This window comes from Gallinula chloropus (genome assembly GCF_964237585.1).
Source record: "Gallinula chloropus genome assembly, chromosome: 3".
Classification (NCBI taxonomy): Eukaryota; Metazoa; Chordata; class Aves; order Gruiformes; family Rallidae; genus Gallinula; species Gallinula chloropus.
In genome coordinates this window covers 64,507,435-64,529,050 of record NC_140087.1, presented here as the reverse complement: position 1 = coordinate 64,529,050, position 21,616 = coordinate 64,507,435, and the positions used below count along the sequence as shown (strand labels likewise).

At 39.5% G+C, this 21,616-nt stretch overlaps 1 protein-coding gene across 1 annotated transcript in view; it reads left to right on the top strand.

Annotated features, from left to right (window-relative positions):
* The window catches only part of EPRS1 (glutamyl-prolyl-tRNA synthetase 1), a gene marked incomplete at its 5' end in the record, with an annotated part of 43,140 nt that extends 27,298 nt beyond the window's left edge, over positions 1–15,842 (top strand). Inside the window, 14 exons of the mRNA XM_084261097.1 lie at positions 497–727; positions 1,070–1,335; positions 2,633–2,684; positions 4,082–4,291; positions 4,438–4,510; positions 5,272–5,351; positions 5,680–5,781; positions 6,417–6,572; positions 6,693–6,890; positions 7,227–7,400; positions 10,800–10,960; positions 11,910–11,988; positions 15,190–15,254; positions 15,479–15,842. Coding sequence (XP_084117223.1) covers positions 497–727; positions 1,070–1,335; positions 2,633–2,684; positions 4,082–4,291; positions 4,438–4,510; positions 5,272–5,351; positions 5,680–5,781; positions 6,417–6,572; positions 6,693–6,890; positions 7,227–7,400; positions 10,800–10,960; positions 11,910–11,988; positions 15,190–15,254; positions 15,479–15,629 — 1,998 coding nt within the window. The 3' untranslated portion in view covers positions 15,630–15,842. The remainder of the gene's footprint in view (positions 1–496; positions 728–1,069; positions 1,336–2,632; positions 2,685–4,081; positions 4,292–4,437; positions 4,511–5,271; positions 5,352–5,679; positions 5,782–6,416; positions 6,573–6,692; positions 6,891–7,226; positions 7,401–10,799; positions 10,961–11,909; positions 11,989–15,189; positions 15,255–15,478) is intronic.
* Between the last annotated feature and the right edge of the window lie 5,774 nt (positions 15,843–21,616).

Here is a 21,616-nt window from a genome sequence, read left to right as displayed (position 1 = left end):
TTGCTTTTTCTTGCTTTGTTTGGGATGTGAAGACAAAATTACTAGTGTGCTGCAACAGTAGCAAGACTTTTCAAAACTTGACAAATTCAGTGATTGTTGGGATAAAGACCATGAGTCAAACCTATATGTACTCAGGACCCTGCTGATTTTTTGCCCTGCTTATATTTCTACCTTGCAGAATTGGTTATGGTGTTGGTTGTTTTTTCTGGGATTGTTTTAAAAATCCTTTTTTCTAGAACAGTTTAAAGTATTTTTTAGTGTAGATTTTGCTTATTAACAGGTTGCAGCTAGAGTAACGTTCTGGTACAATGTGACAGCTCTCATCAAACATACTCCTCTTCCTTGGGGGAGAGCTGGTACCCAAGTGTTCTCCTAATTTTGGAGCACTGTTCACTGCTAGATGGAAATTTTATTTTCTTAGCCTGAAAATCAATGTTTCTTGTCAGTTCTTTCTTTAATTTTCATTAGTATGTCTTGCTATTTGTCCTCCATATAGGATGAAATAGACGAAGCAGTAAAACTCCTTCTTTCTCTAAAAGCTGACTACAAGGAAAAGACTGGGCAGGACTACAAGCCAGGACATCCACCAGTAGCTCAAGGTGCTTCACCTCAAGCATCAAACACAGTACCCAGTGGTCCAGACACACCAGAAGCTAAAGCCCTGTTTAGCAAAGTAGCTCTTCAAGGAGATGAAGTTAGGAAATTGAAGGCAGAAAAAGCAGATAAGGTAAAAACATACTGTAACATAAAAAAATGTAATATTTGTATTTAAATTTCAAAATCTATTCTAAATTCAGTGTTATGGGAATTAGAAATGTACTTTTAGAACAGGCAGCAATTGAATTCTGAGATTTGAAATGTACTTTTAAAATTATTCCTGTCACACATGATCCTTAAAATGTTAATGCACTTCACTTAATGTATCGGCTTTTGCAGGTTTTTCTCGTTGGCACTGTATGGATGTCCACAATGCCATACATAGATCCATGTTATTTTTTTGATAGTCATTTCATTCCTGTGATTTCTGTATGGATTTACGTGTGGTTTTCTCTTTTTTTTTAATGTGAAGGAAAAGATAGATGCAGCTGTTAAGGAACTTCTTCAATTGAAGGCCCAGTATAAGACTGTTGCAGGAGTTGAGTATAAACCAGTTTCTGCTAGTGGTGCTGATGACAAAGACAAGAAGAAGAAAGAGAAAGAGAACAAATCTGAAAAGCAGAGTAAGCAACAGAAGCAAAATGATGGCCTGAAGAAAGAACCTTTGCAAGGACAGAGTGGTAATGAATTGTCCTCAAATGGATCAGGAGAGGGTCAAGGCCCTAAGAAACAAACCAGGTAAAGACAAAATCTTTAATCTGTTTGCTGCGCACCTCAACTCTTTACCTCAATTCAGAATTAGTTTTACAGATTTGTTGCTTCACTTGGAAACTTGGATATTTGCGGAACAACTGTGTTGATTGTAATTTTTATGACCAAGTCAGAAGCAAATTACCAAAGCTTTCTATTTAGTGTTAGTTGTACCATAGCATCCTACTGAGGAAAATCTACCTAGCCTGCAGAAAGTATAAAGCAGTGTACACTGTTACTGTGGACTCTGTTACTGTCATTGAGAACTTGCTAGGCTTTATTATTTGCTTCTGCAAAGGTCCTGCTTTTTCTGTAGAGAAAAGCTCTTACACTCATTTCGTTCAGCAAGAGTTTCCAAGATATTTACTTGGAGTACCATGAGGTGTAGCCTAACCCAGAGTAAGACACTGCTACAGTTGGTAGAACTTTCCAGTGCTGACTGGTGTGTATCCCCTCTTGTGGTACCACACTGAAAGTTTAAAAATCTACAGTGTGTATAATGCATCACTATTTATTTCCTGGTTTAGATACATAAATCACGTTAGAGGCAGAGAAGTGCTTGCTTTGTATAGAAATTATGCAAGAAAAATGCTTTTTTTACTCTTAAAACGTCTCAAATGGATCAGGAGAGGGTCAAGTCCCTAAGAAACAAACCAGGTTTGCTCTTTCTCTCTTTGTAGAGATAGTCGACCAAAAAATTTGTTTTCTGTCATTTGAGTGAGTTTAACCTTCTTTAGAATCTTCTAACTGTACTACAGAACTTTTATTTTGGTGGTAGGGTCATTGTTCTGTCTTACAGCATGACTGATGTTCACATGAATAGTGAATTCAAGTTACATATGTTATTCGGTATTGTAGCCACCAGATAGGTAAGAAATTTTTAGAATGAAGAGTAAGACAGCTTTCCTATGGTCTGGTTAGTCTTAGGTTCTTACTGTGGATGATTGGGTGATTTAATGCATCGTTATAGCTTCTTTGATGCAACCGTGGTGAGAGTTAGAAGGTTTCAAACAGTAGAAAAGAAACGTCTGATTTAGAGAAATACTCTCTTGTGTTTGACACTGTAGGGAAATCCTAGCAATTCCTACTAGCCAAGATGCACTGAACTGTCAGAAAAAAATTAATTTGAAAAGTCAGCTTTATAAAGTAAAGTTTAAAATACTGTTTCACACCCTCCTTTTTTCCACCGTTCCCCCTCGAAAGAGAGAACAGAAGAAAGGTGCTAGGGTAAATGTCACTGCTAAATGCTGTACAGCACAAATCTGGTTCTTTTCTAATATCATAGGCTGGGTCTGGAAGCTAAAAAAGAAGAAAATCTTTCAGAATGGTTCTCTCAGGTAAGTGTACATCAGTTTGAATTAAAGAATTATTTCACTCTCATAAATCAAGATCTGTTTTGGTTTTATATGTTGTGGTTTCACCCCAGCTGAGAGCTGAGCACCACAGAGGCACTCTCTTTAGGGGAGGGGCGGGGGCAAGGGAGGTAGAAGAAAACCAAAAAAAAAACCAACCCCAAACCTCACAGGTCAGGATAAGTATAGTTTACTGGGGCAGCAAACAGAGAAGAGGGAGAGTGAACAATAATAGGATTTTATAGCAAAAATATAAAAAACTAGTGATACACTAATAGAGTTTCTCACCAAACCACACAACTCAGACCATAGAGCTCAGACTCGGCCCAAAACTGGACTGTCCCCAAAAACTGCATGTCCTGGAGCTGTGCACTCCTCTCCCCACCAGCCCCTGTTTATGCTGAGCATAGAATACACTCTCTAGCCAGTTTGGGTCACCTGTCTTGGCTGTGTCCCCTCCCAGCTTCCTGGGTGCCCCTGCCTTTTCAATAGCAGGGCAGTATGAACAACTGAAAAGTATGTGACTGCTTGGCAGCAACTCAAACATCTCATCCTAACTCCCAAACACAACATTTGAACTGCTGCTAGAAAGAAAATGAACTCTATCCTAGCCAAATCCAGGACAATATTTTACCTTGGGTTCTGGGGTTTTGTGGCTTTAGTTATTACTTTGTTTTGCATCGCAATCATGTCTTAAATAGAAGTGTCTGGATTTAAAAGCTGAATAAATTTAGGAAGCTGAAAAACAGTGTCAACCATTTTATCGTCCCCTTGCAACCATCGATATATACATAAAGAAAATCACATAATTTTCTTTTTATTTATAAATGAATTCCCGTTTTAAGAGGGCAAAGTTTCAGTGAAGTGATAGGAATTTCACAGGAGGCCTGGGAATTTCATTTCACCTCAAGGTGATGTATAATGAAAGTTTGCTGTCTCCTGAGGTTCAAAACAACTGGACTAGAGATGATTCGTTTAGATGAGGCTACTTATGAAAGACAGTGAAGAGGTGTCACTGGCATACGTTGCCTCTCGCTAATACAATTTTTGCATATAACCTAAGTAATAAAAATATTTTCTGTCACAAACTAGAGATGTTTCATACAGAAGTGTGGTTTTTTAGTTCCTGGAAATTAGCTACTGTTTCTTTCATGGATTTATGACATTCAGTTTTAGTTACATGTCTATTATTAACTTAATGTTCCTGCTTAACTTTCTCTAAGGTTAGGCAGTAACAAAAATGATCTGAAAGCATGTCTGTGCTAACTTTTTGAGCACAAAGGTTTTTAAATAGGAGAATTTTCTTGGATTGTATGCCACACACTTGAATTATTGAATGCTGTTTGTGAAATTGAAACTTGAGTATCTAAATCTTTTGAAAGGTGATCACAAAATCTGAGATGATTGAATATTATGATGTGAGTGGCTGTTACGTTCTTCGTCCTTGGGCTTTTGCTATTTGGGAAGCTATCAAGAACTTCTTCGATGCAGAGATCAAGAAACTTGGAGTGGAAAACTGTTACTTCCCCATGTTTGTGTCCCAGGCTGCCCTAGAGAAAGAGAAGACTCATATTGCTGACTTTGCTCCTGAGGTACACTTCAAAACATTATTTTAATCTGAGTACAAGAAAACACAACCGTTTAGTCGACAGCTGTGTATGAGAGGAAATTTGGGGTTGTTTTTGTCAAACTTGTTTTGTTTATTTTTTAAATCCACACACCCTCCTCCCCCCTTTAGGTTGCTTGGGTCACAAGATCTGGGAAAACAGATCTGGCTGAACCGATTGCTGTACGTCCCACAAGTGAAACAGGTAGACCTCTTTTTGTGCAACTTGACCATAAAGAAGAGTTTCAGCTATATTGTAGCTGATAGACAAAGCATCCATTTTGAAAAGTGGAAATGGATTTTTTTTAGAATGTTTTCTATAACTCCTTATCAAATTTTCCTAAATCTGCTGCTGTGTATAACAATGCCACAACACTGTACATTCCCTTAAATGGGCTTTACTAGGAAATGTACATTCTGGGAATTTTTCCATTAGTATCCTGAAGACTGACTTGCTTTGACTGAAAAACATATTTGGTTGGTTGGTTATGTTGTTCGTAAGAAAATTTCTTCCTATCATAATTCCCTTCAGTTTTGCATGTACTTTTACTATGAAACTAGCTTTTACTAAGATTTCCTCTGAGTAATTTAAACACTTGTAAGACCTAAGGGTGGATGAGTTAACTGAGTCAGGTATGGTATAGCATTCTGAAATCTCTATGTCAGTGGATTTTTATTTGTGAACCTAGATATATTGACATACTCTAAGCCAGTGACTCAAACATAGTTCTGTTAGGTACTAAGCTGTGGATTGTACTTTGACCAGCAGCACACAAGCTGTTTTGCAGAGACACAGGACGAAGTGAAAGTACTCCTTTTAGCAAAAACATTATGTTTAAAGACAAAAAAAATGTGTTTGAGAATTGAGCATAAAGTGTAGTTCTCACAGCAGAGAATGCTAAGCTTATATGTAGCAAAAAGAAAGCCTGTACTGTGCAGAGTCTCAGAGCTGTTTTCTCTTTACAGTCATGTATCCTGCCTATGCAAAGTGGGTGCAGTCACACAGGGATCTCCCTATCAAGCTCAATCAGTGGTGCAATGTTGTGGTATGTCTGTACACAATTTCTGACTAACTGTTGTATCGTAAGTGCAGTGCAGGACAGTTACTCTGTGTGCACATGGCCTGATGACTCTGATCACAGCACATCTTTTGTGCCAAAAGTTTGAATGTAGTTTATATGGTTTGGTTTTGTCACTTTTTAATAAAATATACACACGTATCAATGTATATGCTTAATTATATTATTTTAGTAGAAGTCTGTGAATACTTGACTTCTCTTCGAATCAGAATATTTATAAACAGTATTTTTAATGGTAATTTGATGCTTTAGTATTAAGTATGTTGTACAAACTCTTTTATTCCGCTTCCCCCAGCGCTGGGAGTTCAAACATCCCCAGCCTTTCCTTCGCACCCGCGAGTTCCTTTGGCAAGAAGGTCACACAGCATTTGCGACATATGAAGAAGCAGCAGAAGAGGTACAAAGCAAATGCACTGGTGCTTTTGCTTTCAGAAAGCTACCTTATTCCACAGCAACACAAGCAAATCATTCTACAAGGGCCTAGTGGAAATCTGTTTCCTTTTCTTTGGTAGTCCTCATGAAAAATACCAAGTGCACTAGAAGCCATTTTTTTACCTCAGATGTAGCCTTTAGTTGCTTTACACAATATGGGGGATTTGAAGACTGAGGTATAAAGTATGCTTTCCTAAAAAATTATTTTCCTTAACAATCAAAATGATGCATTCGCATGTTAACTGCTACAAAAGTTAACACTTCCATTGCCCCAAAGACAGATGTTTCATTGAGTATTGTCGCACATCTTTATTTGCTTAGCAGATGTTCAGACTTGTAGGTGGAAACTTGTAGTCAGTGTAACCAACCATTGGCCTGGTGTTTCTGCAGTGATGACTCTTGTTTTCTGTCATGGTTTATAGTTGTTGCTGTTTGATTCAGAGAAAAACAACAGACAAGTTTAAAGCAATTGAAGAAATCTTATTTTTTAATCTTGAGGAAGTATTAAATGTAAGATTTTAGACTCTGGTGTATAAAAATACTTCATGATTTAGCAAATGAAAATACCGAGTAATTATTAACACAGTATGTTCGTCACAGGTGCTACAGATACTTGATCTGTATGCTCAAGTGTATGAAGATCTCCTAGCAATCCCTGTTGTGAAAGGAAGGAAGACAGAGAAGGAGAAGTTTGCTGGAGGTGATTATACAACCACTGTAGAAGCATTTATATCTGTTAGTGGAAGAGCTATCCAGGTATTTATCTATTAAAATAACATTTTTTTCCAGTAAATACAGTAAGATGAAAGCCTGAAACTGATGTGCAATAGGCTTAACTTTCCATTAAGTAGAATTTTCTGTACACAACCATTTCAGGGAGCTACATCGCATCATCTGGGACAGAATTTCTCAAAGATGTTTGAAATTATATTTGAAGATCCCAAGAAGCCAGGAGAAAAACAGTTTGCTTACCAGAATTCCTGGGGCATTACAACTCGAACTATTGGTGTAATGACAATGATTCATGGAGATAATATGGGATTGGTGCTCCCACCGCGAGTAGCCTGTGTTCAGGTGTGTAAAAATGCCTTAAGTTACCATTTTGTTTCCTTTTCTGTCCTGAAATTTGTGACCATTTCATATTGGGTGCCTGGAAGGCCTCACATAAGATAGGAGCTGTCTAATGGCAGGCCAATATTAAGTTAATACAAATTGTTAGGGTACTTCTGGTGGACAAGCTCCTTTTACTAGTCCATCTATTTAAAATAAATTTTCTCTGTATAATTTGGATGAAAAAGGAGAAGTATTCTTTACTTGGAGAATTTGAAAGAAATTACTGGGATATAAGGCCACAGGATGAAGATTTTATAGTAACCAGGAGCTAATCTTCTTACCTAAATTATGTTGCAGGTTGTGATCATTCCCTGTGGTATCACAAATTCCCTTTCTGAAGAGGACAGAGAAGGTTTATTGAAGAAATGTAATGAGTATCATCGGAGGCTGCTTAGTGCTAATATCCGTGTACGGGCTGATTTAAGAGACAACTATTCACCTGGTTGGAAATTCAACCACTGGGAACTAAAGGTACATTTTTTTCCAGGACATGTTTTGAATGTTGTATGTAGGGTACGTGTAAGGCATATTATGTGTGCCTCATTCTGAAGGGAAATGCTTTCTCTAAATGAAGAATTGCTGCCTGATAATCAGTGGTTGCTTTCAGTAGTAAATGAAGAAAATGTGTTCTCAGACTTGCTCTATTTGCTAGGATCTACGTGTTATTAATGATTTTTGAACTTCCCCTTACTTAGAAAGTAAAATTAATAGCACAATTTACTTGCCTGATTAAAAATCTGTACTAATACTTAAGGGTCTCCAGGGTCACAACAGTGTCTTCTGTTCCACTGTGTGCAAAAAGAAAATGAATCTGTAAGAAAGGAGCAGGGGTTTTTTGTTTCAAAATTGGCGTGTTCCACTCATATTGCAACTGAGAGGAATAGTTCTGCTTCATCAGATATCACAGAATCACAGAATTGTAGGGGTTGGAAGGGATCTCGAGAGATCATCGGGTCCAACCCCCTGCCAAAGCGGCTCCCTAGCTCATATTGCAAAGAGAGGCGTCCAGACGGGTCTTGAATATCTCCAGAGAAGGAGACTCCACCACCTCCCTGGGCAGCCTGTCCCAGGGCTCTGTCACCCTCACTGTGAAAAAGTTCTTCCGCATGTTGGTGCGGAACTTCCTGTGCTCCAACTTGCAGCCATTGCCCCTTGTCCTGTCTCCACAGACCACTGAGAAGGGGCTGGCTGATTCCCCCTGCATTCCACGCTTAAGATACTTAAAGACATTAATTAGATCCCCCCTTAGTCTTCTCAAGACTCAACAGCCCCAGCTTGTTCAGCCTCTCCTCATAGGGGAGATGCTCCAGGCCCTTAATCATCTTTGTAGCCCTTCTTTGGACTCTCTCCAGGAGATCCCTGTCCTTTTTATACCAGGGAGCCCAGAACTGGACACAATACTCCAGGTGGGGCCTGACCAGGGCAGAGTAGAGGGGGAGGATCACCTCCTTAGACCTGCTGGCCACACTCCTCCTGATACACCCCAGGATCCTATTGGCTCTCTTAGCCACCCGTGCACACTGCTGGCTCATGGCCAACCTGTCATCCACCAGGACCCCCAGGTCCTTCTCCACAGAGCTCTTCTCCAGCAGGTCATCCCCCAGCCTGTACTGAAACGATGCAAGACTTTACACTTGCTTTTATTGAACCTCATCTGGTTTCTCCCTGCCCAGCTCTCCAGCCTGTCCAGGTCTTGCTGAATGGCAGCGCAGTGTTCCTGCATGTCAGCCGCTACTCCCATGTTTTTTTGTTAGAAGAAAAATAATGAATGTGAAACCATTGTAGTTAGAAATTGAATAAGGTTATGTTATGGGTTCATATTTTTCTTAATTTGAAATACATTTCAATAAGTTCATATTCAGTGTAGGATGTTGATGCTCCCTGAATTGCTGAAATTTCCCATTTTATCTAAGTTCTCTTCCCTTTGTGTAACCATCTAGATCTTTAATTTCCTTTTAAAAATGGAGCTCTAATACCACAAACCCATGCAGGGAGACCTTTTAAATAAAATTAGGTTTATCAAAGAGGTACAGCATGGAGCAAAATCAATGTTTTCTATAGAGCCTACTTACGTGTCCAGCATACTACACAAACTGCATCTTTAGGTTAATTGCAGGCAAAGTGCACTCATTTTATGGAGTACTGATAAGGAATTTTGTAGTGTAAAAAATACAAGTGTTCTGGAGTAAGAAGCAGACAAGAAGGAGCTGGAAAATATTTTACCTTATGTACTTTTCAGCTTAACAGGTTTCAGATGTTACTTGCAACGAGCCAAATCATTGGTATTTGTTTTATACTGTCTGGCATTAGTTTCATTGCTCTTTCTTAGGAAGTCTTCCTATGTGACCATTAGGCATCCTTTCACTGAAAAGTAGTATTATGATTAGAAACACTTGTGTTTTAGTTGTGGGGACAGCTTTTTTGTATGCAGTAACCACCAGTATGCATTTGTACATCCTTCATTTCCTGGGAATGTATGTGTACAGCTTGGGACGCATATTAGCAGGATGTAGAGAAACTAAGAGTCAGTAGACTTTTAACTGACTAGTAAAATGGATATATTGGAGATGAGAAACTACATGGTTCTTACCAACGAAGTTTATGAAGCATTAAAAAAGCTTTACACAAGCAACTCACTGTAGTCAAATATTCTATTGAATTAATGTTGATATTAGGGCTGTATTTAACAGAACTTTTGCTACTTGCTGTTCATACAGTTGAAAGTGTTCTGTGAAAACAGAATTAAAAAGATGAACTAGCACATCAAAACTGACTTGTAGAAGTGGTAATCATTCAGACAGTCTGATTTGCACTATCCGGGATAAATAATGGTGTGTTGGCACAAATGCGCACTCTGAGCTAATGAAGCAAGGCTGGAGCAAGTTATAATGTGCAGGGGAAGAGAATGTGGATGAGAGAGAAATTCATAAAAGCAGTGGAATATACACTGAGTTTGTTTCAAAGAAACTGAAATGTGTGAAGTTATTCCATATTAAGACTGGGATTTAGAACAAAACACACACAGAATCACAAGGTTGGAAAAGACCTTTAAGATCATAGAGTCCAACTGTTCCTGCCCAAAAGCTAAACCATATCCCTAAGTACTGATCTACCTGTCTTTTAAACACATCCAGGGATGGTGACTCAACCTGCTCCCTGGGCAGGCAGCCTGTTCCACATCCCAACTACTCTTTCAGTGAAGAACTTTTCCCTAACATCTAATCTGAACCTGCCCTGGCACAACTTTGTGCCATTTTCCCTTGTCCTATCTCCTGTCACCTGGCTGAAGAGACCATCGCCCACCTCTTTACAACCTTCTTTCAGGTAGTTGTAGACAGTGATAAGGTCTCTCCTCAGCCTCCTCTTCTCCAGACTAAACATCCCCAGCTCCTTCAGCCGTTCCTCGTAGGATTTGCCCTCCAGCCCCTTCACCAGCCTGGTTGCCCTTCTCTGGACTCATTCAAGGACCATAATGTCCTTCTAAGGAGCCCAGAACTGGACACAGTACTCAAGGTGTGACCTCACCAGTGCCGAGTACAGGGGCACAATTACTTCCCTAGATTTACTGGCCACACTGTTTTTGGTACAAGGCAAGATGTCATTGGCCTTCCTGGCCACCTGGGCACACTGCTGGCTCATAATCAGTTGGCAGTCAACCGACACCCGCAGGTCCTTCTCTTCCTGACAGCTCTCCAGCCAGTCTCCCCCAAGCCTGTAGCGCTGCATGGGGTTGTTATGTCCCATAACACAACACAACAAAAAATAAAAAACAACACCCCCCAACACCCCAAAAAAAAAACCCAAATAAAAGAGGAGAGAGAAAATTAGCTCTTCTGAGAATGACTTATTTTAACTTTTTTTTTTTTGAAGGGTGTTCCAATCAGAGTTGAAGTGGGACCACGAGACATGACAAGACAACAGTTTGTAGCTGTTAGAAGAGACACAGGACAGAAGATGACCTTTTCTGAACACGAAGCAGAGGACAGACTGAAGCAGATTTTGGAGGAGATCCATGCTAACCTTTACAGAAGGTAAGTTGAGAGGTAAACAGCTGTGTTAATCACAGATGCACTTTACCTGTCAGAAGACTTTCTCGCATTGGTTCTGTGCAGAAAGACAGGTTAGGCCCACCTTTCTGTTGTGACATTTCATTTTTCTCCCTCTGGAACTTGTTCACATACAGTGATAGGAGTTTCCTATTGTGCTCATGAAACAGAATGTTGAAGTCGTGAACTTAATTTAAAGAGATACTTCTGTGACTTTGTGTATTAATAAGCAAAGACACCACAAATAGGTCATGGGATATAAATGCACAAAATTCATTCCTGAAAAATGCTTTTGGTAGGGGACTTTGAAAGATTGAAAGTTGTCAGAGAAACTCTATTAGCTGATGTTCAGAAGTGTATTTTAAGACTGTATGTCCTACTGTTTGCTTAGAAGCAATCAAATGGTTTTGGAGCTGTTACTTGCACTTAATGCCTGTGCCAAAACCTTTGCACATCTGTCCTTGCAAATCATTTGTAAGATCACCAAGAATGAACATAGTGCTGATCCAGCACCGTAGCAGATGAGTTTTCCTACTTTCTTCTGTTGTGACCACAGTTGCTTACAAGCAGAATATTTGTACCTAGTTTAAAAAGCCTCTTGCTGTTTAGAATTGGGATAATTAAGAAAGGAAAAAATCTGCGTTTGTAGTACTTTACCTGTTTCTGTGGCTGGTCAGTGTTAAATTGACATGCACAGCAGGATGAAGTAACATGGTGAAATGTGCAGCAACCTGGAGAGGCCAATTGGCAATTAATCAAAATTTTATCTCTGAGGACAGAAGTGCTGGAAAGGCATAACCTGATTAGGAAGATTGGAATGAATGTATAACTTCTCTTGGAACCTTGTGTGTTTTGACTGACTGAAAACTTAGTTTGGCCATTGAGGTTATGTGCATAAATCTGACAAAATGTCGTCTTTTTCTTTTTTTTTTAGGGCTGCTGAGGACCTAAGCACTCATATGGTGGTGGCCAATACTATGGAGGAATTTCAAAAAGAGCTTGATTCAGGAAAGGTAAGGAAATGTACTTTTTTTTCTATCCCGGTAAGTGCCTTCACACTTTCAGTCCCTTAAAAGTAAGCAGGGGCTGGCTATTTCAAAGCCTGTGCGTAAATACTGTTTTGTTTTTTACATAAATCTCCCATTACAAGCAGATTAAGCCTTTCCTGTAGAGCTGCACAAAAATAAATTAGCATTACTGAAACCTGAGATACATGTTGCTGTTGCCTTTTGCTAAACTACCGTGTTTATGAAATACGGCTACTACCGGTCAAAATTTAGTCTTATGCCAGAGGTGACAGTGTGTCCTGAAGTGACTTAAAATGCTGCAGTTTAGTAATTTACATTCAAAATGTTACATTTATATCAAAAAGTGCTTTTCAGATCGATTAATATAATTGTTTTATTCAGATGAAGATAAACTTACTGTCATTCTAACACCAACAGCGAAAAACACTTGTCAAATCTCATAATAGGGTCCAAGCAAGAGTTTAAAGTACATTCTATTTACGTCAAAGAAGTTTTCCTTTATGACCAGAGTAGAAGCCATTGGGTTCATTGGGAATTGCTGCAAGTCAGAAATCTCCTTGGGTTGATAGTAAGAATAACCCATCATGCGGACGGTTGAGCTCTACTGATCTAGAGATCTAAGAAAAAGATCTGGCAAGCATTTGAGGCTTAGGTGAGAAATTAAGTCTTCAGTAGAGAATTGAGCTGCTGCTTTGTTTTCAGAGAGCCACTGACAGCTGTTCTTAATGCTGAAATTCTGTCACAAGCATCAGCTTGTGAAATTGTACATATATTTAGATCAACACGTTGAAGTAGTAGAATCACTAGATTCACCAGGGTCAATAATTAAAACTGTGTGTTTCCTAAAGAGAAAATGGGGGGGTGGGGGGGGTGGGGGGGGTGGAGAGGGGTGTGGGGGGTGTGTACTAATTATACCTATTCTGAAAATTTCAAAACTTCTGATGGAAAATGCACAAGTGCCAAGAATTCATAGTACTTCTGTTAACTTCAAAATGAATTTAAAGTTATTCTTGGTTAGGCTTGACCTTCTATCACGCACTTTACTTAAAATCATTTTATAACAAAGTTTAAAGGAATGATTATGAACTTCTGAGGCGGGACTGATTTAGCATGTTCATGAAGTTGAGGATACAGAATTTTTACATGTTCTATGTGTACATACTAGAATAGTAGTAGTCTTATTTTCCTCTACAAAACTACATACAAATGTGAAAGATTCTGTTTCCAAACGGCTTTGGTCTCTTCCTGCTGACCACAAAGTATCATTTACTTGGCACAGGTGTTTCTAAAGCATCAGACGATTCTGGTGGTAGATGTAAAAAAGAAACCCAGAACACCAAAACAAAAAAAAAAAAAACCCACAAACCCAAAAAATCAAAAAGAACAACCTACCAAAAAACCCCAAAGAAAAAAAAAACCCACAAAAAAATCCCCAAGCAGTTGAGGAAGGCAACTTCTTAAAATTAAACTTGTATGTAAAAATGAACTGAAATGGGGAGTCAAGCACATTCTAATAGTAGGAATGGAATGTGAAGCAAAATCTCTATTTGGTTATGTTAATAAATTACTATCCTTTAATTTTGATAAAATACAGGAGATCCCCCGTTCTTTTCCTCCCTCTGCAGAAGTTCCATATGACGCCCTCTGGCGATGGAGAGGGTAATAACATGCCTGTTCTTCGGCATCCACTTCGGTGTCACTGTTGTGAGCACCTAGATCCTAGAGAATGCCGAGAGAACAGAATTTGTATTAAGTTCAGAAATCTAATGTGATCTAGTTTTCATGTAGTTCAGTGTGGAAATATGAACATATAGTTTTACATTCCAAGTTAGATTGCAACATTTTGGTACCTAGGTTATATGAGCTTATTATAGTTGGCATCTGAATTGAAAAAAAATGACATGTTCATAACTATATATGTTTTATGGACAAGATTTTATTCTCTGTATTCTTTAATTTCTTGAAATTACACCGTGTTAGCACTAACTACTGTTTAAGAAGAAAATTTGCAAGCTCAACAGCTGCTTAATTCCTTTTGCTGTTTTCCCCTCACTTATAATTGCAGTGTAGACTATTAGCTCTTTTAAAATCGGGACTGCTTCTGTGTTAAGTTGAATGCAAATTTTAATTGAAACAAAGAATAATTGCATGGGTTTTTAAATGAAGAGTCACTTAATTAACAAAAGATGACTGCAAGAACAATACAGGAGAGTGGGAATGGTTCCATTTTTTCCTTTCAAGAAAGTGAAGGTACAAAGTGAACTGAAATAAAGGTGTGCTTGAGGCAAAGTGAGAATTTTGCACCAGGAATGTTAATTTGGGGAAAGAAAGCCATGGATCAGCAAATCTTGTTCACAGTTTGGGTAGAATTAATATGACTGTGAATACTGAATTTAGTAGCTGTTAGCATTACATGAGGGTTCAAATATGTGTAGAGGGTGTCTTTTTAACAGTAATCCTGCTTTTTATGGATAAACAGAATTTTCGTGGTGAAAGGTCATTAAAAATGAAGAAAAAAATCAGTTAAATGGAATATAAAAGTTAGGAACAGAGATTTGCTACAATAGCCAAGAGTAGTACTGAGAAGAGCGTTTGAGATTTTCAACTTTACTTTCTCAATTTTCTTCAGGTAAGCTAAGTGGAAGAAACAGCAGGAAAATGGGTACCAGTTCTCTCCTGCCCCCCAAGAAAAACGTACTGATGGTGGTTCTGTTTTCTTAAAATATGTTTTGTCTCTGTGGAAATACGAAAACTCGGTACTGGAATTAAAATGGAAACTTCAGTAGGAAAGTGCTGCCTTGCAGTATGCAAGCATTTGTTCTCCAATTTGAAAGATTTAAATTTTTCCTGAAAAATGCAGTATTTCAGGACAAAACAGTATTTGTGCTTTCTACAGGAAGAAATGTCAGGTTCAAGAATAAAAAATAAAGGCACCTTGACTTGATTTAAATGCTGACTTGGGTTTGTGAAGACTTTTCTGTGCTGCATGACGGAGGCTTGACTATCTGCCTGTCTATTTCTCTGATGACAAAGAGTTGTTAAAACGTAATTGTAGCAATCAGAACTTTTCCCACTTCAAGTCTATGAGATCTTATGGTTTAGGAATCTTCCAGAGACAAGGGTTATTCTTTTTAAATGTGTAACTGATTTTTTTTTTCCTTTCTCCCCTCCTCCCAAATCCTTCAGATTGTACAAATCCCTTTTTGTGGGGAAATTGAGTGTGAAGACTGGATCAAGAAGACCACTGCCAGGTAAAATATAACTAAGCTGGAGTGTATCTATCAAGATGAAAATAAAAATGTTAAGTATATAATATAGGAACTAAGATTTCTTTTACTGTACTGCATAATTCAGTGTTTACTCCCTTCTGAAACTTTCAGATTAGTAAGTTGTGCTTTTGGGATTTGGTGTGTAATACACTTTATTGCACCTTTATTTCTGAAGAAATTAATTTATGAATATGCTTTTATTTCAGGGATCAAGATCTTGAGCCTGGCGCCCCGTCCATGGGAGCGAAGAGCCTCTGCATACCTTTTAAGCCTCTCTGTGCACTACAGCATGGGGCAAGATGTGTCTGCGGGAAAAACCCTGCCGCATTTTACACCCTATTTGGTCGTAGTTACTAAGTTACTAACAAATACACCTTCTCCTTTATCTGTGAATCTAACTTTTTTTAATAAGACTGAAATAACCCCAAACTTAATCAGTTTTGCGACTTTTTAAATGATTAAAAAAAAACACAAAGCCATATAAATCACGTTCCCTATTGTCAGTCTTAGGCTAGCAGTAATTCACAGACTTTTCTGTAAACATATCTAATAATAAACATGTATTGTGAGCTGTAATACGCTTCAGTTGTTCTTTCTGTGTTACCCAGTGAGGAGGATAAATATTCTTTGCGCACATCTCTCTTCCATTTTCATTCATATTGTCTTGCACACTGAGAAAATGCCTGGAAGATTGGAGAGAACATCACAAACTTCCTACAGTATGGATTAATGTGCCAACATAAACTGTACAGATAAAGCATCTGCTTTTAATTTTGCCTTCAAACTTTTCAATTTTGAGTACAGACTTTAGGCATGGTAACTGCTACCCTTTTTGAAAACTCCCTCTGGAGCCAGGTGTATCAAGGAGTATTTTCACCCTGTTCTAAAACAAGTTTGAAAGGCTATCTTAGATTAAATGCCACATTGTTAACGAGATACGGGTGAGTGCCGTGTCTTGTAGATGTTTTGTAAAACCCTATTTTTCTTATCTTACAGACTGGCATTTTATTGCTGTCTTGCAGCAATACTGCAATGAGTAATGCAAAAGCCATCTGAAGACAGGTATTTTCAGTGCTAAATGCTGTGGCTGTATCTCTGTTCCATAAAACCCTTACTATGTGTTTCTTTAGCAGAGAAGGCTGGATGTTGCTGAGTTATGAAATTACTAAAAAGAAAATAGCTATTGCTTCCACTCTGAGCATAGGATTGATTTAAAATAATAAGATAGTCCTGATGCAAAATAACCTGGATGACATACACTTAATTTGTGCCTTGTTCTCCCATTCTGTTTGAAGGCTGTCCACCTAAAACCCTTTTTCTGAAAAAGTTGAATGAAAACTTGGCAATTAAAAGCTGGACCACTAAGATACTCTCCAAACTCTTCCTGGGACAGTACTGCCTGGCTGCCTGTTTCCAAACCCCTCTTTTCCTCTAGCATCAACAGTCCAAAAGTCTTAATAAGCCTGCAGGAGTCTTGCAGTAGTATTCCCAGATCTTCACATTTCTCTGCTTTTCAAAATCATGCATGACCCATATTCCTGTGGTCAGCCTTCCTAGTTGAAATTTTGAATTTTAAATTGAATCAGTGGCCTGTCCAGTTTTGGCTCATGCACCTTGAGAGTGTGCCCCACATTTTTCAGAGAAAAGTGCAAAAGTGATTAAATATTTGAGTCTGCTTGGTCAAATGGACGAGCACTGGGAAATTCCCTGTAATGCTCCTTGGATGATGACCAGTCCTGAAGGGTTTGCTGTAGTTGCATCTTAAAACCTTGCACTCATCTGTCTAGGAATTTTCTTACTGTATAGACACAGTCTCGGGAGTAGTGATGTGCAGAGGATCTGGGGAATGGTATGTCAGTGCATGTATTCATCTCTTGTTTTCAGTTGACATACCAGAAGACTAGCCCTAAGTTCTTCCTGTACTGCTGTGCTGTCTCTAACATAAAGCAGAATTCTACTTTAAAAAGAGCATAAGACCAGAGGGATGTTCTCCCAGCCCCAGGTGACTGGTAACTAGACCTCTTCAGAGATGTTGCCTAATGCAGCACTCTTAAGTTGGAGGAAAGGGAGCAGCAGTAGGTGGCATCTTCACTCCTCAGGTGGAGGAGACAGAACAGCACCAAGATGTTTTCGACAGAGCAAACCAGGTTATTAAGAACAGTTGAGTGCTCTCAGCTTCTGTTGAAACACTCTGAAGCCCCCCAGTATTTTAAAAATGAGATGTGGAAGATGTTAGTGGCACCGCACAGAACAAAGGAAAGGCAAAAACTACATGCAGTCTCCACGCTGCTGCAGCTGTATCAGTTTGAACAACAGCCAACCTCCAGCCAGTTGACTCGATCAGATTCGTGAGTCAACATGTTGACATCACTTTTCTTAGAAACGAGTTGCTCTCAGCCTACAAATAGGTAGCCAGAGGTTTCACAGAAGTGAAGTCCAACCTTTTCTGGTTTGTTTTTTTTTGTTTTTTTTTTTTTTAAAAAATCTTTTTCCCCATTCTTCCTCATCATAATAGGGCTTGAAGTGTATGGAGTGTGGATGACTCATCTGCAGATCTCTGTGGTGACCTTCCACAGAGGAGAGGCTAACGCCCATCTGGGAAAAACACATCCATCTTGAGTATCCTTCCACCAGGATGATCTGAGCTACCTGTAAAGCATAGAAACACCTATACTCTTCATTATACTGGTACAAAAAACTTTCAGAATCTTAATAAATTGTGTCTCTCAGAAAGTAAGTATATGAATAGGAGTAACACACTACAGTTGATGAAATGATACTGCTCTGTGTTTTTACTAGAGCCACAAAGCTCTCAGTGTACCTTAGTTCTTGTAACACTGATAAATCTGGGTTAAATAGTATAGTAAGGTAGCATGTGGAACTGCCTTAATGCAATGTTGCTCCTTATTGACAAAAAATAGAGGACATGAGCATTTTAGCTCTGCTGTAAAGGGAGTGCTTTGTTTAGCTCAGTCTTGTGTTTTGGTAATTGAAACCTTTATGAAAGGCAGGACTTCGGAGAGCTCTGACATGTGACCTTGGTCTGTTCCTGTTGAAAGGAGGTCAACTTGAAAAAAAAAATCTTCCTTTTCATGCTCTGTAATTCAGATAATAAAATACTTTAGTTGAACATTACTTTAATACAAGAAGGAAGAAAACAACATCAAAATAGCTGGACAACACAGCAATGCAAATAGTAGCAACACAGGTGAGAGAGAACAAAGAGGAAGAAGAGCAAGTGTCAGCTTTTGATGGTGTAATTGGTTCTGCTAATTCACCCTACCAGGGTTAGCCATGTTCTTAAAAGGGGGAGGGTGAATATCCAGAGCTGCAGGGTGTAGGTAAAGGAATGGCCAAATGTTAAAAGTTACATCTGTTGGCAGGCAAGGCTTCTAACAAACTGGACTTTAAACATAAATATTTTGGCTGTTGAAACCCTGTGAGCAAAAAAATAAACAAAAATTGGGGGTGGGTGTTTGCATTTTTGACCTAAAGTTAATTCACCTTGGGAAGTCTAAGGCCAGTGGGGACAGTTGGTCAGCTCAGGTTATCAGTGGTTATTATCTTATCACTCTATGGCTGTACTGCATGTAATTTCCTTCCGTTTTATCTCGTAGCTAACTGTGTGTATGTATGTACACAGATGGGCATTTCAAACAAAAACTGGAGCATAAACTTTTCAAGGAAGGCACCTGTTCTTACCCATGTTACCTGGTGTGCTGTTAGTCGTTGCATTTCCATCACCGGGTTTGTGAGTGTGCGTAAATTCCCATGCACATGCTCAAGACCTCAGCAAGTCCCACACTGAGTGACCCCAAAAAAGTCCAGTTACTGCTTCAGGTTCTTGCTCTGTTCCAGAAATGGCACCAAGCACAAGCTAGGACTTCAGCTCTTACTTTTTCCTTAACTTCTGGGTGTGCTTTCCCCAAATCTGACTCTTTCTTGCAATTGTATAAGGATTACTTGGGGGGTTTTGAGGTAGGCATGGCTTTCTAAATGGGAAACAAAAGATGTGCTTTGGGTTTACTGTTCAAGCTCAGCTTCTGTGTCTACTGGTCCTGTATTTAGGAAAAGGTCTCCAAATTCGCTTTGTATCCATGGGCAGTATTAAAATGCACCAAACATACAGGCAGTTGAGAATTCTAGGCTGCTAAAATGGAAGATCAATTAAGTTGTCTTTGAAACTTGCTCTATGGACAACATGTTGAACTACCTTCAAAGGCAGTTCGTGTTTACAGTGCTCTTAAGAATAATGTCAACCCAACATGGATTTCAAATGTTTCCTTCCACAGCTGTATAATATATTCTCAGTATGAGAGTTCCTGGTGACACAAATGGCAGAAGTAGACATTGGATGAAGGCTTTATGCAAAAGAAATGCTTTCTCTAACTGCTTAAAATTCTGAGCCACCTTCTCAGGCTCACCCGTCTGAGTTGTTTAGGACAGTGCTGCTGGATAGAGTAGGAAGTGCTGGTGTTCCTGGTAGTCTCTGTTCGTTTATTTTGGGTTTGTAGAAGAAAAAAAAAAAGGCTCCTGAGGGTGGATCCCCTACAGGAATGGAGCCGCAGCTGCCTTCACATGATGAAGCTTGCTGAACTGCCCTTTAAACTGATTTATTGCTTTACTGCTTCCAATAAAAGTGGCACCCGCATGTGAGCAGTGCTGACAGGTGAAGGGCAGAATTGCAGGCAGCGAGTTGCTCCTCACACAGCTTAGTCCTGTGGAACCTCAGAGTAAGGGGAAGGGAGCAAGAGAAATGGGCCGCTACTCAGGCAGGAGCAGCAGGCTCATCCTCATGTGCGTGGTGAGCCTCGTGCTTTTTGCTGTTGAGATCTCAGTGGCCTACGTTGGCAATTCTCTTTCCTTAGCTTCAGATGCCTTTGCTGTTCTCTCTCACTTGATCTCCATGATCATCGGTTTGTTTGGCGTTAGGTTCAGTCGCATCAGATGGCACAAGGCTAACACATTTGGCTTCGGCCGGGCAGATGTGCTGGGAGCTTTTGGCAACTCTGTTTTTGCCACCGCTTTGATGTTTAGCATCTTTGTTGAGGCAATCAAGAGGTTCATCAATCCTCAGAAGACTGAGAAAGCGCTGCTCGTCCTCATTGTTGGGATTGTAGGTCTGTTCTTCAATCTGTTCAACTATGTTATCTTCATGGACTGCTGTTACTGTCGTGCACCCCAAGGAGACACCGAAACAGGTAAATAACCAAATGCGGTTCCTCAGCGTTCCCAGCCCTCTACGCTTCTGCTTAATGACTTTTCTAGAGACAGTTTGCTGCTTCTCTGAGGCGGGTGAGTAAAATGTTGTAGTTTTCTTTGTCCTTTTGTTAGCCAGGGTACTGGATTGTCTGTCTGAACCCTGACATGTTTCCTGCTCGTTCTGCGAGATGGCTGTCCCCACGTGTGTTCCTCAGTGAATATCATTTAAGTAGCATTTGCATTAAGTTTATGAAGAGTACGGTGACCTATGAGAGCATTTTTCTCCCTAATCCAGTGGCTGACCAAACACAGGGCAAGGCATACACCCACCCTAAGGGGATGCTTATCAGGAAATCCATAATCCTGAAATACCAGTCGTCCACAGCCAGTAATTCTCCACACTTACTAATTCTGCTGTGATGTTTGTCTAGGACGTGGTTATCTTCCGAGTAGCGTTCACAGTTTGTAGGAGACAAAAGCGTAGGTAAAGGCAAAAGGAGAGTCTCAGTTTCCCTTGATTTGGGGTTAAAAGACAGCGGTTTTGGGACTGTTTCAATGGTGACAGAAAAACCAGTGAATACAGAGCCAGGTGTTCCTTGCTGAAGTTTGCTACCTGGGATTTGCAGAGCAGCAGGGGAGAAACAGCAATACTCTGCTACACAAATCTTTTGCAGGGGGTTCTGTTGATCACACAGATAATTAGCTCTTTGGTTGGTTTTTCTTAGCATAGCGTTTTCAAACATTTACATTTGGGAGGAGGGGTGGGGACTCTTTTCTTCCTGCAGAAAATACCTCTGTTTGACGTAAGATACTCATGTGTGTGCGCTCTCTCTCTCTCTATGCCCATATATTGATATGCACACACATACAAACATGTTTCTTAAAAGTAGAAATACTTCTCTTGGGTTGGGAGCCAGACGTTTGCAAAGCATTAAGTGGACATCTGCAGGGGGAAGCTGAGAGAATCCCTCTAATAAGTCAATTGATGCCAAGTACTCTTCTAGGTGGGATAAGGTGAGTCTTATATTTGACTTCCAGGCTGGACAGGGCTTTGGAGCTAGAAATGAAAAGTTTGTTAGTTTACAACTCAATGTTTAATGTGTTTTCTGTGGGACTTAAAGTGGAAAATATTTCTGTTGGTT